Genomic DNA, 17622 nt, shown 5'->3' with positions numbered 1-17622 from the left:
TAATATAGTTTGATAATATATATGTTTTGTGTTCAAAATACTACTTTATTTTTTCACAGATTTGGTTAAACTAAAAAAAGGTTTAACTATGAAAAAAAATTAAATAACTTATAATATGAAATATAGAGAGTATTAATTATTTTAAACTTAAAAATAGATTAATATTTTTTAAAACAATTGTAGGAAATTTTTACCAGAAAAAAAACCGTATCTTCGGGAAGTATGAGCATGGAAAACGAGTGACATACTGACGTCTGTATCCTCTCCTCTCAAACGCTGCTAGCCTGTCATAGATTGGCAACACGTTATCCAGTTGAACTTTGATTTGAAGCAGTCTTTTGACTCACTCTAGGCTGATATTTCTCTTCTCAACAGAGGCGTCCATGGAACAACATCTCTCTCAGGTGTGCTCTGTGCCTCTGCATACTACATGCATGCACTGCCAAAAGCAAAATTCGCTCTTGTTTTGACCTGTAAGCAAAACTTGTTTGTTTTTGACTAGTATAAGCAGATACTCCATTGCCTATAAATCACACGTACCAACTGGCAGGGTTGTGTCATCTTGTCCATGGTAGTTCAGCAATCCTCTGCTTTTGACAGTTGTAGTTCACAACAATCGAGCATCTGGCCATGGCGTTGAACCCGCTGTTCACCGTGACGTTCAACGTGAGCGGCAGCGGCAGCGACAACTACGGCGACTTCATCGCCGGCATCCGCAAGAGGGTGGCCAACCCGAGGCACTTCTCCCACAACCGCCCCGTGCTCCCGCCGGTGGAGCCCGACGTCCCGCCGCGCCGCTGGTTCCACGTCGTGCTCCGGACGCAGACCAGCGAGCTCACGCTCGCCACGCGCGCCGACAACCTCTACCTGGAGGGCTTCCGCCGCGGCAGCGACGGCACCAGCGCGTGGTGGGAGCTCACCCGCGGCCTCATCGCCGGCGCCACCTACCTCGGCTTCGGTGGCTCGTACCGCGAGCTCCTCGGGCACACGGACAACATGGTCGGTGTCACGCTCGGTCCGCAGCAGATGACGCAGGCCGTGGACACGATCGCCGGTCTCGCCGCCAGCGGCGGCGGCGGCGGCGGCGTGGCGCGGCAACGGGCCGGCGAGGCGTTGGCGACGCTGCTCCTGATGGTGAACGAAGCCGTGCGTTTCCTGACCGTGGCGGAGCTTGTGGGCGGCTTCATGAACCCCAGGGCGGTGAGGAAGAGCGGGACGATCACCGCCGACATGAAGGAGCAGGTGAACGGGTGGAAGGTCTTGTCCAGGGCGCTGCTCACCATGGACGCGCTGCAGCTAGAGGACTCCAACTCGGCGTCCAAGCACAACAAGGTGGATACAAAGAAGATGGAGCAGGAGAAGAAGGCATGGGAGGCGGCGGACAAGTTGGCCGTGGAGGCGGCCAAGGCGGTGAGGATCCTGCTGTTCGTCGAGAAGGTGCCGGCCGGGATGACGAAGGCGACGGCGCTTCAGCTGTTTCGTGGGAACTAAAGTTGCTGCTGCTGGTAGATTTCAGCTTGCTTGATCGAACAGCAAATCAGTCCGAGCGACTCCACTAAAATCGCTACTACAATAGCATCTATACGGAAAATATGAAGTGCAAATCACATATGTAGTAGAAACTTGAAAACTACCGTTAGATCGAGAAATGGACGTCCGAGATTCGTCCACGTCACCATGAGTTAAAAATGTGTGAGTTAATTTTTAACTCATGGTGACGTGGACGAATCTCGGACGTCCATTTCTCGATCCAATGGTAGTTTTCAAGTTTCCACTATATATGTGATTTGCACTATATATTTTCCCTTATACGTGACTATGGCTGTGTTTAGATCCAAAGTTTGTATCCAAACTTCAGCCCTTTTTCATCACATCAACCTGTCATACACACACAATTTTTCAGTCACATCAGTTCCAATTTCAACCAAAATCCAAACTTTGCGCTGAACTAAACACAGCCTATATGTATATGATGCGTGTATGATCCTAGATTCCTAGACACCTGGTGACTTGTACTATAACTCAAAAATAAAGATAGCAGCAATGGTCAATTTGCTCCGGATGCTAGCTAGATTCCAGCAAATCAATCCTAGTGACTTGAGTAATGTTTCTAGTATGTCCCTCTGTATAGTTTGCGACAACAATGGCAATATGGCACAACCTTGATTACAAATATACTGCAAGTAAAATTGATACAGAAAAGTTCATTTTAATACATAATTCAGAGGGCTCTCCGACCTATTGGGGACTGTTTTTCTGATAGGAATTCCCCATGCTAGTACAATTGCAATAGCAAATCCAAGGCCAAATCCCAATCCAGAGAAAAGGAACAGCACAATGTCTGCAGATTTCCTGTCGGAAAGTGTCACATTCAGCGTCATGTTGTCGCATCCTTTTGACAATGGAGGGCCGCCCAAACCATCGTTCCCTATAAAGCTCGTTTAAGGACTGGTCCAAAGCCTCCATCTGGTTTAGACGGCACTAGTTAATGAGTTGTGCGACACGTTTTTAAAATTGGAAAGTTAACCCCTTAAATAATCCAATCTAAAATTCGTTTCTATTTGAACTCTGAATGTTGAGGTGGTGGTACTCAGGCTGTACCCTAGGTTACATGGCCTTTCGCAGTTTTGTGACATGTTGAGCGTGTTTAGCATAACTAGCTCTCCAATAGCTTCAGGAATGCTTCCATGGAATGCATCCACGGGGTGGATGCACCGGCGGACGAAGGGTCTCAAACCGGCCATCCTCGTGGCGAGCGGTGGTCACGGTCGCATCTACCTGCGCGCCAAGGGCAAAGTGGTACTCGCCGCCGTCATCCGCTCGAGATCATCGTGCACGCCCTGTCCGGCGCCCCGACGCCGCTCGCCGTCCGTCCTCGCCGACGGCGCCGGCGCCACCGGTTGGTGCACTTTGACCCCATTCGCCTGCCACTTTTTTTTCTCACCTCATCGGCGTCTCATCCCACTTTGACAACTCTGCCAATTCCCACACCTAAATTCCAGCACCCACTCCACCAGCTGTACCGTACACCGGATTTCCCCAATCCCGCCGCTACGTGTAACTCGCCGGCGAGAAAACGCGACCCGTCGGAGCTAGAAGGCGGCGACATGGAGCTCGATCAGGGCAAAGTCTCAGTGACCATCCTGTCATCATGGAGACGTTGCAGGAGTCAGGGGCGGACCAAGAAGGCCCAGGACTACCCTAGAATTTGGCCCAAAGAAGACCAGGTATTCATCATTTTTTGGCCCATGAAAAAGGCCTGGCCCAACAAAAAGAAAAATCCTAAGTCTGTTCTCTGTTCTCTCCCGTGCACTCTCCCCTCCTGGCCTCCCACTCCCGACCGACGGCGACGGCGCTCCTGCGAGCCGCGAGGCCGGCGCGACTCCGGCGCTCCCGCCGTCCCGCGAGGCCGGTACTCGCGCCGCCGCTCCTCCCTCCGCGTCCTTCGGTCGGCGGCCTCCCGGCTCCGGCCAGGCGCGCGTGCCCAGCCGTGGCGGCAGCGCCGCTGCCTTCGAGCGCCGCGCCGGCGCCCCCGCGGCCGCGCCATCTCCGCGACTCCGCCCCTGGCTGGCCGGCCGCGCGCTCTCCGACCCGCGTCCGGCCGTCGCCCGGCGGCCTCTCGGGCTCCCGGCTCCCGCGGTCCCGGCGTCCTGCCCGACGCCGCCAGCGCCCAGCCGCCCCTGCTGTGGTTGTCTCACTCATTTCTTAGTGAGCAGGTTGGAACCCAATCAAAACACAAACTTCTATATAGATTTATCAAGACTGAACTTATACAAGGTCACACAACTACACAGGTCTGCTGCAACTCTCTACAGCACACACGGCAAAGAAAACAGCAGCAACGCCACCTGAGAGGCTGAGACAGCAACGAAGAAAATGCAAGTCCAGGAGCAAAATCACAAGGCAAAGCTTGGATGGATTTCCTTGGCAAAAAACAGACCGTACTCTTACAGACAGCAGGCAGCAAACCAGATGCAAACTAATCACCAAACAAAACATGGATCGACCTCATCTCTTCAGGATCTACCATGATTCACTGCACGGTCTGCAAACCAGCATTCCAGATGAACTCGTGTTGCTAGGGATTGCAAGAAAATCAAGCAGGATCGTCCTGCTCTGATACGCTGTAATTTTTGGATGATTTGGACCTTAGGAGATTAGGTGTTTGAGAGGACGAGAGAGCAGACAATGGGGAAATTTCTGGGGCCTTCTCCACCGACCTGGTGTCCCCCATCTCCTTATATGCCATGGTCTTTACATTTAGTCCCTAAACATATACATATTCACTAAGACACATAACTCAACAGGGGTCAATTGAAACTGAAGAACAACCGCCGCTGGTTTATGATGTTGATGATCTTGAACATGATCTAGGCTTAAGGGCTCCTATTTCATGTTTTGATGCCAACGATCAAGATGCGGCTAGAAGAGGGTACATTCTAAAAGGTCCATGCCAACTTTAGACCATTTAGGTAAGATTCAAACTTATTTGTTATTTTCTACTTGTATTGAACCATTTAGAGTTATATACCGTATCGTTAACCACATTTTATATCGAATCATATTGTGTTGCATTTGGATTTTTTTTTTTTGGCTAGGCCTACCCTGGGTTCAAATCCTGGGTCCGCCACTGGCAGGAGTGAATCAATCCTGCTGCTCCGCTGCACGTCGTGGAGCTCTACCTTCCGCCTGGTACGTGTTTGACGGAATGCGCCTGTGCGGTTGCACGGCATGGATGAGAGCAAATTGCACGTATCGTCCTGTCGATTTGGTGCGTGACTAGTTTTGCCTTTTCTGCAGTACAATTTCAGGTGACATCATCTAGCTTTGCAAATCCAGCATGTGTTCCCGCACCTGATTAATCATCAGTCTTGAAGCTGGAGAGATGGGGACAAAGCAATCAAGATTTTCCACATGACCAGCATCGTCTCACTCATCAGGTGATTCTGCCACCTTAATTTACAGTTTAGACTATAATTGAAGTCGAATTATATTTCATTGTTCGTAAAAGAGTAGATTCATACAAGCTCATACACACTGCACGCGCGCACTACTAAGGAGTACAGTATTACTGGTGGAGCGAGAAATGTTCTAGTTCCAGCGTTTCGCTCGCCAGAACAATGGCCACTGTAAAGCCGATTCCAAACCCAGCTGTTTCGTGGGAGCTAAGTTGCTGAAGCTAGATTTTGCTTGAGCAGCAAATCAATCATAGTAAAATTGCTAGTATGTAAATTTGTATATGACGTATACTTCGAAAGAAAAATCTGTATATAATGCGTGTATCCTAGTGACTTGTGTATCTCTAAAGTAATTAAATAAGCATAACACCATTATCATTTTAACACCTGTAATCAATTATCTCGAGATAGAAGATTCAAATATATATTAGCTTGCTACAACAATGACATGGTCCTGATTACAAGCAAACTGCAAATGACCTTGGTACAGGAAAGTTTCTTTTAGTACATAATTCAGGGGACTCTCTGCCCTAGTAGCGACCATTTTCTAATGGGAACTCCCCATGCTATTACAATTGCAATTGCAAATCCAAGGCCAAATCCCAATCCAGAAAAGAGGAACAACACAATGTCTATAGATTTCCTGTCAGAAAGTGTAACATTCAGCGTCATGTTGTCACATCCTTTTGACAATGGAGGGCCACACAAACCGTCATTCCCTAGAAACGAGTTGTTCAGGAATGTTGAGAATTGAGTTGACTCTGGTATTCTTCCCACCAGCCTGTTGTAGGACAGGTTCAATGTTGTGAGGAAATGCAACGATGCTAGCTCCTGTGGAATCACTCCTGAAAGCTCGTTTGAGGACAGGTCCAAAGCCTCCATTTGGTTTAGATGGCTAAGTTGAGTTGGAACCAGCCCCGTTAATGAGTTGTGTGACATGTTGAGCGTGTTTAGCAGAACTAACTCTCCAATAGCTTTAGGGACGCTTCCATGAAATGCGTTATTCGAGACATCAATGAATACAAAAGTCCTTAGTATTTTATCTATCCTCATGGTAGATCCTTTGTATGTGAGCACAGTGGTAACTTGGTAGACTCGTTTTTTATCACCTTTATATTCCATCACTGATGTACCATTAACTGAGTCAATCATCATGGACTTCAATCTTGTAAACCATTCTTCACTCAATGTGCCTGAAAATTTGTTGGAGGCTAGATCCAGGATACGTAAACTAGGAAATTCGCAACTGCTGTCTTCGCCAACAGAAGGTGCCACTTGTCCAAAGAACTTGTTAGATTTCAAGACAAGGACTTGGAGTCTAGGAAGTGCACTCATCCAACAAGGAAAATAGTCAGCGATATGATTGTTTTGGATATCAAGGACCTCCAATTTTCGGCAAGAAGCAAGAGATCTAGGCAAATTTCCTTCAATCCTATTGTCACTAAAGTCTAGTGCCTCCAATGTGCAACTTTCGTTGAAATAATGTGGTAGTTCTCCATGAAGTTGATTTTGTTTCAGATTTAGTACTTGTAATGCACCGGCAACCTCGATCAGGCAAGGAGGAATTGATCCACTAAAAAAATTGAAAGAGAGATCAAGAAACTGTAGTTTATTACTACAAAAGGATGTTGGAATGTCGCCGGAGATGTTGTTTCTTGATGCCTTGAAATAGGCAGTATCTCTAAGTTGAGTAGAAATATTTGGTGGTATGGACGAGAAACGGTTGTTTGAGTAATCAAGCACCATTCCAGAGTTTTGGGGAAGTGGTATTGGCCCCTCAAACTTGTTAAAACTGAGATCCAACATTTCTACACCAAAAGGAAAGATGGTGTAGCCAACACTAGTGAATTCATTGTGTGACAAGTTCAAAAAGAAAAATTGAGCATCTTTCCAGTTCTCCCATGCCCAATGGGGTATGGCCCCTTGGATATGGTTATGTGAAAGATCAATGCCATTCACTTCATTCTTGTTTAGATGTTTCAAAATGTTCGGAAATCTAGTCATGTTACAAGATGACAAACCCAAGTACCCTATGTTGGGGAAGGATGTGAGTGAAGAATTGCTTTCTCCATTTATTACAGTTAATTTGTTGTGTGAGAGGCTTAAGTCAAATAGGTTTGGTAGTGTCAAGAACGAGGCAAGTTCGACTGTGCCAGTAAAGCTATTTGAATGAAGAAAGATGGTATCTAGTTGTGTTAAATTGAATATATGTTGAGGTATTTCCCCAAAAAGATTGCAGGCATATAGTGCTAACTTTGTCAATTTTTTCAGGTCTGCAATAAAAGAAGGTATCGTTCCGTGTAAGCCACAATTGGAAAACTCAAGGACCTCCAAGGAAGTTAAGTTTGTGATCCATTTGGGAAACGACTCTACTACCTCTAACCCAGAGATCTGCAATGAATTCAAATGTCTAAGCGTACCGATTGTTGAGGGCAACTCTCCAGAAAAACCACTTGCATCAAGGCCTAGCTTCTTCAAAGATTTGAGGTTGCTAATGGAACTTGGTATCGTACCAGTGAAGTTGGTGTGACCAACAAGCAAAATCTCCAAACTACTATCCACGGGAAAATCAGGCAGAGTACCAGATAATCCAACATTTCTGTGAAGATCAATAGCCACTAGCCTCTTGTTCTGAAAGATATATGGAGGGAGCCATCCTTCAAGGTGATTAAAGCTAAGCTGGAGAACACTCAAGGAGGATAAGTTGGCAAAGAAATCTGGAAACCGACCCGTCAAACCACTGAACTGCATGTCAATAACTGACAGTGAGCGCAAGTTGGAGAGCGACGCGCAAATGGGGCCAGATAACCAGCAAAAGGGCAGGCTGAGAACACGAAGATTTTGAGTATACATGCCTAAAGCATTGCACCAGTCAGCTTCTTGGTGTGATAGGTCAAGAAAGCCAAGACGAAGCTCCTCCAAATTGCTAAGATTTGCAACCAAGGCTGTCAAGTTCGGCAGGACGAGCTGCCATTCGTGAGAGTATGCACCGGTATATAAGTAACCCATATCGAATAGTTCAGTGACTTTGAAACGAAAGGAGAGGTCAAGGGAGATCAAATTTGTGAGCTGACCAATGCTACGTGCAGGCACTTGGCCTGCGAAGTTGGACGAGGAGAGGTTCAGATAGGTGAGCTTACTCAACCGCTCGAAGCCGGTGGATGGGATTTCGGACAGGTTGAAGTCATTTCCACCCAGGTTGAGATACTCCAGGGAATTCAGCTTGAAAATCACCTGATCGAGGTGACCACTCTTCAAGCCACGGTCACCCAAATCAAGCCATGTCACGCGGCCGCCGTCGTCGTCGCCGCCGCCGCAGCGGACGCCTGCCCACCGGCAGCAATCCTCGCCGGCGTTCCATGACCGGAAGGCGATCACGGACATGTTGGTGATGGAGAAGGATCGTTTCAGTCGGAGCAACGCCGATGCCTGGTCCGGCATGCATGGAACCGCCGGCGGCGGCGCTCCGGTGTGGTTGGTGTACGTAGCTGATGTTGCTGATGAAGAAGGGACAACGAGCTGGGTGTGTAAGAGGAGGAGTAGCAATGTCATGAACAATAGCTTGTAACGGGTCATTGTGGAGGGCATAATAGCAGCTTAGTTTGATTGGGTTAGCAGCTATAAGTAAGAGCTTAGAATTGGGTCAGGTGTATGGAGGATTCTACCGTACTCACTAGTCTTTGTACACGACTTATTTAGCCAAAAAAAATCAAGGAAACAACACTCAAAGTTTTCAGAGTCATCGTCCAAAAGAAGTTACTCGTCTTATCGCATACGCCGGTAAAAAAAAATAATTTCTTTATCCGATAGGTTTTGAACTTCTGACGAGTAGTCTACTACCCGCAATTGAAATGGCGGTAGTCTACATATAGACGTTTGAAGTCGTTGACGAGTAGTCTACATATGGACGAATTACGTCTCGATATACGAATTTAGGAAGTTGAAATGGCCAAATAGTCAAGGGTGGTGACAAATTCCAAGCACGTGCTCACAACGATCGCAATCGATCGATCAAAAGTCAAGGGATGGTTTTACTTTTGTTTTGCCTACTCCTCACCTCAACACCCTCTCAGGTATCCCCAGCCGCAGCAGTTGGTGCCGGTCTGCCATGACCAGAAGGCATTGCTGGACTGATAGTCGCCACCACTATTTGTTTATCGCCAGGCCGACGAAAGTTACGTCGGCCCAGATTTTTTGAGATGGTGAGAGCAGTTTTAGTTAGAAAGAGTAACAAGCATTGGTTGTTGGCTTGTTGCCAGAAATGAGCATCACGAAGAAGTCAAAAAGGAAATGAGTTTCCGTTCAAAGAAAAAGGAAAATGAGCAAAGAAGATAGGAGAGCTGAGACACAGATCAAGGTGAGGAATGCAAACTAGGAACATGTTTGGGACAACTCCAACTCCTATTTTTGGTGGAGCTAAAACTGTTTGGATGAGCTCTAACTCTAGAAAAGGTGGAGCTGAAGCTGGAGCTGTGCCAAACAAGCCCTAGGCATCCGATTCCAGTCAGTAAGTTGATCCCAACTAATGCTAGTACTCCACGTAGCAACGACTTCAAACGTCGAGCTGCAAATGTGGACCTGTGAATCCAGGAATGGGGTAACGCTACCTCAGTTGAGGAAATGGTGGCTGCAAACACTCTCGACAGCACACAACCCTAAGCCGTTAAAATCTGGGAGCTACATTGCGAGAGGAACACGAGAATCTTCCGCCACATCGCAGCAACCCCGTCCACCGTAAAAGAAAAATCAAAGAAGAGACCATAACTTGGGTAAAAGTGGTGAGACAATTTGTCAATTTACAAGTTCAGGCACGGGTCCTCCTCCGTCCTGCAAATAGCTTTTCCGTTACTCTTTGTTCTATTAATACAAACAGTCTCATCTTCACTTATGCTCATGCTTATTAGCTAAAATTTAAATTTTTAACCTTAAAGTTGAAGCTGATCTGGGGTTTTCTTAATCGAAGTTTATTTTTCAGTATTTGCTCTTAGATCGCTAAAAACACGTATATAAAAATTTTATTCACAGATTATTTTCGTTTGTAAATATGTCGTTTGCCTTATTCCTCAAATAAACAAACAATGAGGCCGAAAGATGGCTACTCTTTTACCTTAAAAAAAATTCAAATGTTTTGGAAGAGAGCGCACCTAGTTGGCGCCTCAGATTTATGTCGAACTAAAAGAGAAAGAAGAAAAGTACATGATAGATTTGTAGCTGACTACAACACGAGTTTTAAGAAGCTTTGTGAGAGAATGAGATGGCACATGTGCGCGTGTGCAACCGGTGTAGCTTCTTGTATTGGCCACGCCAGAAAGAGAGCATCTATGGATGGAAAGGATGCTTTGCTTGTTGCGGTGTTGCCCGATCAATTGGAAGAAATGCTTAATCTGAAAGAAACCGACGAGTATTACTACGGAATCCCTAATAGAAGCCGGTTTATGGGTGCCAATTCATTTAAAACATGTTTTTATTGACCATTTCCCATCTCCATTGGTAAAAAAAAACTGACGCCTTTAAAACACATATAGTTACCGGTTTTAAATAAAAACCAGTATCTACATCATTAGCACCGGCACATATCACTGCGAGCCGAGCCAGCCGCATGGGAGAAAAAAAAAGAGGGCTGCTTAGGATTATTTATCTCCTCTCTCCCTTATCCTTATCCTATCCCTACTTCTCACTTATCTCTCCCTCTCCCTCTCATTGAATTATTTTTGGCTGATATGGAATTCAATAATAATTAATGTCCCTCAACTAATATTGGAGTTTCATTCACGTCCTCGACCGCGTGTCCGCGCCTCGAATTTCGCTAATTACACTACCAAAATATTCTAACTAATTTATAAAGCACTTATTTTAGACATTTGCACCATGATACGTGAAAAGAGTGACCCCAATGTCCTTATTTTAGCTCCACTTATATATATATATAGGGATGCAAATGAAACTTAACCGTTAGTCGAGGGATGTAAAATGAACTTTTCTTAAGTTTAACAACAATCGGCGTCCATTGTTAATTTGCTCTAGATGTCAGATTTCAGAAAATCAATCCCGGTGACTTTGAGTAAAATTTGTAGTATGTCACTCTGCATATGATGCAAGATTCGAATATTATTAGCTTGCGACGGCAATGGCATAGCCTTGATTACAAATGTACTGCAAGTAACCTTGATACAGAAAAGTTTATTTCAGGAGATAATTCAGAGAGCTCTCTGCCTTACTGTGGACCGTTTCCTAATGGGAATTCCCCATGCTACTACAATTGCAATGGCAAATCCAAGGCCGAATCCCAGTCCAGCAGAAAGGAATAGCACGATGTCTACAGGATTCTTCTCAGAAGGGATCACATTCAGAGATGTCGTGTTGCTGCATCCTGTCGACAGAGGAGGGCCGCACAAACCTTTGTTCCCTAGAAACGAGATGCTGGAGAATGTAGAGAAATGAGGTGACTGTGGTATTCTTCCATCTAGCTTATTGTATGACAGGTTCAATATTGCAAGGAAGTCCAAGGATGCTAGCTCCTGAGGAATTACTCCTGAAAGCTCATTTGAGGACATGTCCAAAGCCTCCAACTGGTTCAAATGGCCGAGTTGAGATGGAATCGGTCCTGTCAAGAAGTTGTGTGACATGTTGAGTGCGTGTAACAGAATAAGTTCTCCAATGGTCCCTGGAATGCTCCCATGGAATTTGTTTTCTGAGACATCGATGAATACAAATGTCCTCAAAATCTTGGTCAATGTGACGGCGCTCCCTTTATATGTGATCGTAGTACTGAATTTGTACCTTCCTACTCGTGGTACTTCATGATCCATGACTAATGACGTATTCGAGTATCCGATCATCATGGACTTCAATTTCTTAAACCATTGATCTTGTGGCAATGGACCAGAGAAGTTGTTTGAGGCTAGATCAATAATTCTTGCAGCTGGAAATTCACAAGAATTTTTCTCTACAGCAGATTGTGCGACCTGTCCGAAGAACTTGTTGGATCTGAGGGCAATGACTTGAAGTCTCGGAAGAGTACTCATCCAACATGGAAAGGCGTCACTAATTTGATTGAACCCAACATCAAATACCTCCAAGTTTTTGCAAGCAACTAATGATCTTGGTAGTTTCCCCTCTATCAAATTTCCGCTAATATCTAATGCCTGAAATGAACAGCCTTCTTTGATATCGTCTGGCAACACCCCATGAAGTTCATTTCCTTTCAGATTTAATACTTGCAGCGTGCTAACACTGTCCATTAAACAAGAAGAGATTGATCCATTGAAGTTGTTGTAAGACAGATCAAGGAGTTGTAAACTCTTAGCACTGCAAAACTCCAAAGGAATATTTCCAGAGATTTCATTTCCGTCGGCCATGAAAAAGGTAACATCTCTAAGATGAGCACTAAAATTAGATGGCATGGATGAGAACCCATTGTTTGAATATTTGAGAGATGTTGAAGAGCCTCGAGGAATCGGAATGGACCCTTCAAGCATGTTATTGCTAAGATCAAGCAAATCTACTTGTAAGGGAAGAAGAGGGTCATATCCCACACTCGTAAATCTATTGCCGGATAGGCCCAAAAGGGAAATATAATTCCAAGTTTCCCATGCCCAATGCGGTATAGTACCGTTAATTTCGTTGTCGGAAAGGTCGAGGCCATTAATTTCATATTGGTGCCTCAAGAAAATAGGGAACTTAGACATGCTGCAACCCGGTAAATATAGGAGCACAATTTGGGGAAGAGAAACTGATGAGTTATATTCTCCATCGACCACAACTAGATTATTATAGGAGAGATCAAAGGCATAAAGTTGTGGCAGATTACTTAATGAAGTCAGCTCTATTGTGCCGGTGAAATTGTTAAAATGGAGCAAGAGTAATTCCATTTGAGTTAGATTAAATATGTGTGGTGGTATTTCACCGGAAAATTTGCAGTTACACAACGCTAATGTTCTCAATTCCTTCAAATCTCCTATGAAAGAAGGTATCGATCCGGATAACCCACAATCAGAGAACACGAGCCGTCAAAGAGGTTTAGTTTGCAACCCATGATGGTAATGGCCCTTCTAGTCCCACTCCGGATATCCCCAATGCATTCAAGGATTCTAGCTTACCAATTGATGAGGGCAGTTCTCCAAAAAAACCAGACGCACCGAGGTATAGCTGCTTCAAAAATTTGAGATTTCCAATGGAACTTGGTATTAAACCCGAGAAATTAGTCTGGCCAACGAGCAATTCCTCCAGCCTACTGTCAGCTGAGAAATTTGGGAGAATACCAGAGATCCCAAGATTATGGTGGAGATCAATTGTGACAAGATTCTTTTGTCCAAAGATTGCCGGAGAAACCCATCCTTCAAGCTCATTATGGTTAAGTTGGAGAACACTCAAATTGGATAAGTTTGACAAGAAGTCTGGGATTGGACCAGACAGATTGTTATGTTGCAAGTTAAGGGCAGCAAGAGAATGCAAAAGGGAAAGTGAGCGGCAGATAGGGCCAGAGATTGAACAGAATGGTAAGCTAATAACCTGAAGATTAGGAGAGGAATTGGCTAGAGCATCACACCACTGCGCTCCACTGTTGGACATGTCCACATAGCCGAGGTGGAGATCCCTCAAGTTTGTGAGTTTTGAGATAAAGGTTTCAAAATTTGGCTCTATGAGCCATATGGAATTAGCAGTTTGAGATATAAGCGTCTCATAAGCATCATCGGGTATCTCCACGATCATGAAATAAGTGGAAAGGTTGAGTGATACCAAACTCGTCAGGTTGCCGATGCTGGCTGGCACCTGTCCGGTGAATCCAGAGCTGGAAAGATTCAGATGTGTGAGCCTGATGAGACGCTCAAATCCATCAGAAGGAATCTTTGACCCACCGAAGTTGTTATGGGCGAGGTTTAGATACTCCAGAGAGGTTAGCTCGAAGAGTGCAGGGTCGATGCCTGCACTCTCCAAGCCCCAGTCTCCCAAATGAAGGGATGTCACGGCGCGGCCATTGTTGGCGCCGGCGCCGGCGGCGCAGCCAACGCCCTCCCAGCCGCAGCAGTCGGTGCCGGCCCGCCATGACCGGAAGGCGGTGACGGAGTTGTTGGTGACGGTGAATGAGCGTTTCAGCCGGAGCAACGCGGGCGCCTGGTCTGGCCGGCATGGCACCCCAGCCGGCGTGACAGCATTGCTGGCGGAGCTGAGGAGGAGCAGAAACGAGAACTGTAGGAGGAGCAGTAGGCGTCCTGGTACTGATGGTGTCTGAGTAAGAATAATGGAGGACATATTGGCTGAGATTGGCTGCAACTTGGGTGGTTTCAGTGACACGAGATTTCTGGTGAATTCTTCGAGCCTTCGTCACCATTATATATAGAGCAAGAAGAGATCGATCGACCAAGGGGCCTTGAAACGCGTTCTTTATTTTCTTGCTAGCATCAGGCAGTCATGGTAGATTGACAGTCGCCATAACTACGCACTGCTACAAGTTTGAATGGTTCCCAGCACGTACGCTCGGAGCATCAGTGGGTCAAAAAGGGAAATGGGTAGTAGTGAAGACAGTATAGCGCGACACGGATCAATTTGGGCAACTGGGCATCCAATTCCAACCAGTCTCGAGTTGACCCAGCAACGACTTCTATCAAGTGTCATTGGAAGAGAGGAAAAGATAGCATCTATGGAAGCAAAAGGATGTTTAATTTTTTTTGTTAGAAATAATACAATTTAAATGGGAAATACAAAAATGTAGGTCGGCTGACTAAAATCACAGTAGCATACTACTCCATCAAACAACCAAAATTCGACAGGGTACATATCGAACGGCTGCTATTCGATAGGTATTCGACAAAGGTTGGTGAGGTAACCATTTATTGAAAACTTGTGATATATGCACATGTTGTACAGCATGTCTTGCTTTTGCAGTACATGGGCACAGGAGGTATCGAACTAGGGTGGACCATTAAGTTGATATGCAATGAACGGGTGGACATCCACTCGAGTTATTAGAATCCATCTCCTTACAATTAAATAGCAAATAAAACTTAACTTAAATTACTATATGTATATTTACAATTAAATTTGTTATTTTTGTTACAACTTGTAGAAGTTGAATTTAAACTTGCATGTTTGTGGAGTGATATATTACATATTGATCTATCTTGTCAATTTTTTTGAAAATTGTTCTTAACCATCTAGTTGATATGCAATGAACGGGTGGACGTCCACTCGAGTTATTAGAATCCATCTCCCCATTTCTTCCGGTTGATCTTGCAACACCGCAATGGTCAATACATCTTTGAATTTTATTTTAGAAATAATCTATTTTAATGGAAAATTGTAAAAGTATAGATCAGCTTGCTAAAATCACAAACTTAACATCTATCGAACAACCACAGTTCAATAGAATATATATCGAATGTTCTTAATACGATTAGTTATGAGCATGGCACATTCACAAAGCCTATTGATAGGGTTGCTACTTGCTAGCCTCAACAAAGAAAATAAAAATACATGCGTGCACCACGACAAAAGTAGCATCCATTTGAAAGAGACAGGACTAGAAAAATAAATTGTTTGCTAACAAATTAGTTTTAAGCACTTCAATATAGTCATATATTTGTTATTTCTATATATATATTATAATAGAAAATAGCGGTTAAAATTGTTTTGTGTCCTTAGCCAAAATGACAAATATTATTAGTCTGGAGGAAGTACCAACTAGATACAACTTTAACAACCTATTTCAGCTAGATACAACAAGTAGAGAGTGAAACTACCACAAAACCGCAACTCCTTTCGAAACCCCTTTTACTGCAAACTAGGCCCACATGGCATACATATTACGCTTGGTAGGGATAGAACGCCCAACCACATGATCGTCTGTACGGTAGCCATGCCACGTCAGTTGACACGATGCAGCGCACATAATGATGTGGTTCAATACATCATCTTAAGTTTATTTGAGGTCCCTTAACTTTGAGGTGGGAAATGATGTGGTCCAATACATCACCTTGCTCAGTCGATCTCCCACGTCCGCGAGCCGCTTTGCGCGTCCACGCGGCCTTCCACGGTCGAAAAGCGCAACGCAAGTGAATACGGGCTTTCGGCCCGGGAACGAAGCAGCCTGTTAATTAATTTCTATGTCGGCTATAGCAACACAAGTTTGCCATATATAAAACTTCGCATGGCTCATGCTTCAAAATAAAATCTACACGGCAGATCGGCTACAAGCCTGCAAAACTGTCAAATGACCTAACAACTATTTCTGTCAGCTTTTCCACAAAAACCTTAAAACGAACACAACACTTTTCAAGGACTGCACCTTTGTACACAAGTTTGGGAGAACATCTTTCAACAGCTAGGACACGAGACACTAAACACACACGATGACGACGAGCCATTTGGTGCGAACGAAACAAACGAGTGATCTGCAGTTAGGAGACTCAATTGTCTCGACGAGTGACCAAAATCATAGATGAGACCAATGTGTGGATTATGTGCGGTGCCAAAGATATTGCGACAATATCCCAACAAAACACATGCGAGGCTGTCAAGTTTTCTCATTGTTCTCCTTCTTTTTCAGTTTCTTTTCAGCTTTATCTCTTTTATCTTTGGTGAGTCCGTAAATAATTTGTCCTACTTAATATAGCACCAGGCACCAGCAAATGTTGGCTTCGGTTTAATAAGTAATACTTTCCATGTCGTGTCGGCGAAGAGAGTCTCGCGGTTTCTGGTGGCAAATGGCAATGAACGGAGCAGGCCAGAACGATGGGCAAGTTGACACATGTATATGTAGCGCTATTGATTCTTGTCATATAATTGCATTGCTGCGTGAGACTTAGGGAGGAACCAATATAATTGAGATCCTGGACGGACTGTGGGTTTCATATGTCAGTGAGCGCGGTACTGTACCGTAGATAACCTGCATCCGGGGAGAACCCGGGTTTATGAGCGATCGCTGCTGATGTTGCTAGCTGCTTCTCTGTCTCATTCGGATCCAGAAAAAATAAGATGCTCCGTATATTGGCAAGAAAGGGAGTTGGACAAAATGGTTAATATGAGGCGTGACTGGAGGTGAATACGATGGGCATACGTAACACGACCGTTGTTCATCAGTTAGTCATATGCTCCCACCAGTACAGTCATTATTTGCACTGTACAGAAAACGACTCAACAGCAAATATTGTCGTTTACGGAAAATTTCTTTGTTTTGTTCTAATTAATGTCCAATCTTTAGTATAAGAACTTATGAACATCATATGCTTATTGCCTGTTTACGTGAGCCACATACTCCCTCCATTCTTCCTCCATTCCCAAATAAGTTAATCTAATACTACCTTCATTATTTTAGTATATAACGCTATTGGTTTTTTTATCAACATTTGACCAATCGTCTTATTCAATTTTTTTGCAAATATAAAAATATTGTATTCATGCTTAAAGACACAATTAAATAAATGATATTTACATATATTTTTAAATAAGACAAATGGTCAAACGTATCTCAAAAAATCAACATCACCATATATTAAAACGGACGGAGTACATGATATAATATATTCTAATAGTATGAATTTGGACATATTCTAGTGACTCATAGTATTAAAATATGTCATATTTTATCTAATTAACTTATTTTAGAATGGAAGGGAATATTTATGGTTAAACTAGTACTAGGTCTGCGTTTATACTGGAGTTTTGG

The 17622-nt window shown here is 44.4% G+C and overlaps 4 protein-coding genes across 4 annotated transcripts; 1 reads left to right on the top strand and 3 right to left on the bottom strand.

The window, feature by feature from the left end:
• Positions 1-412: 412 nt before the first annotated feature.
• LOC127759896 (protein synthesis inhibitor I-like) lies at positions 413-1687 on the top strand. Its single transcript, XM_052284114.1, has one exon. The coding sequence runs from the start codon at positions 631-633 to the stop codon at positions 1489-1491; it is 861 nt and encodes a 286-aa protein (XP_052140074.1). The 5' UTR covers positions 413-630; the 3' UTR covers positions 1492-1687.
• A 3530-nt stretch (positions 1688-5217) lies between these two features.
• LOC127760518 (receptor like protein 22-like) lies at positions 5218-8700 on the bottom strand. The gene has a single exon (XM_052284794.1). It carries the CDS (start codon positions 8544-8546, stop codon positions 5472-5474), a length of 3075 nt encoding a protein of 1024 aa, XP_052140754.1. The 5' UTR covers positions 8547-8700; the 3' UTR covers positions 5218-5471.
• A 2455-nt stretch (positions 8701-11155) lies between these two features.
• On the bottom strand, positions 11156-12646 carry LOC127785797 (receptor-like protein 9DC3). The gene is made up of 2 exons (XM_052313188.1): positions 12259-12646; positions 11156-11826 (listed from the first exon to the last, which is right to left on the bottom strand). The coding sequence occupies exons 1-2, from the start codon at positions 12644-12646 to the stop codon at positions 11156-11158; spliced, it is 1059 nt and encodes a 352-aa protein (XP_052169148.1).
• Positions 12647-12742: 96 nt separating this feature from the next.
• LOC127760285 (receptor-like protein 34) lies at positions 12743-14226 on the bottom strand. Its single transcript, XM_052284517.1, has one exon. The coding sequence runs from the start codon at positions 14208-14210 to the stop codon at positions 12978-12980; it is 1233 nt and encodes a 410-aa protein (XP_052140477.1). The 5' UTR covers positions 14211-14226; the 3' UTR covers positions 12743-12977.
• Positions 14227-17622: the final 3396 nt, after the last annotated feature.

Source organism: Oryza glaberrima, chromosome 1 (assembly GCF_000147395.1).
Source record: "Oryza glaberrima chromosome 1, OglaRS2, whole genome shotgun sequence".
Lineage (NCBI taxonomy): Eukaryota > Viridiplantae > Streptophyta > Magnoliopsida > Poales > Poaceae > Oryza > Oryza glaberrima.
This window is presented reverse-complemented; position numbering and strand designations above follow the sequence as displayed.

Bases quoted from the DNA above. Each gene is read 5' to 3' on its own strand.
- LOC127760518 (XM_052284794.1), bottom strand. From the start codon at position 8,546: ATGCCCTCCACAATGACCCGTTACAAGCTATTGTTCATGACATTGCTA.
- LOC127760285 (XM_052284517.1), bottom strand. From the start codon at position 14,210: ATGTCCTCCATTATTCTTACTCAGACACCATCAGTACCAGGACGCCTA.
- LOC127759896 (XM_052284114.1), top strand. From the start codon at position 631: ATGGCGTTGAACCCGCTGTTCACCGTGACGTTCAACGTGAGCGGCAGC.
- LOC127785797 (XM_052313188.1), bottom strand. From the start codon at position 12,646: ATGTCTAAGTTCCCTATTTTCTTGAGGCACCAATATGAAATTAATGGC. The intron at 11,827-12,258 runs GTTTACAACTCC...CATTGCCACAAG, and splicing joins GGAGTTTTGCAGTGCTAAGA to ATCAATGGTTTAAGAAATTG.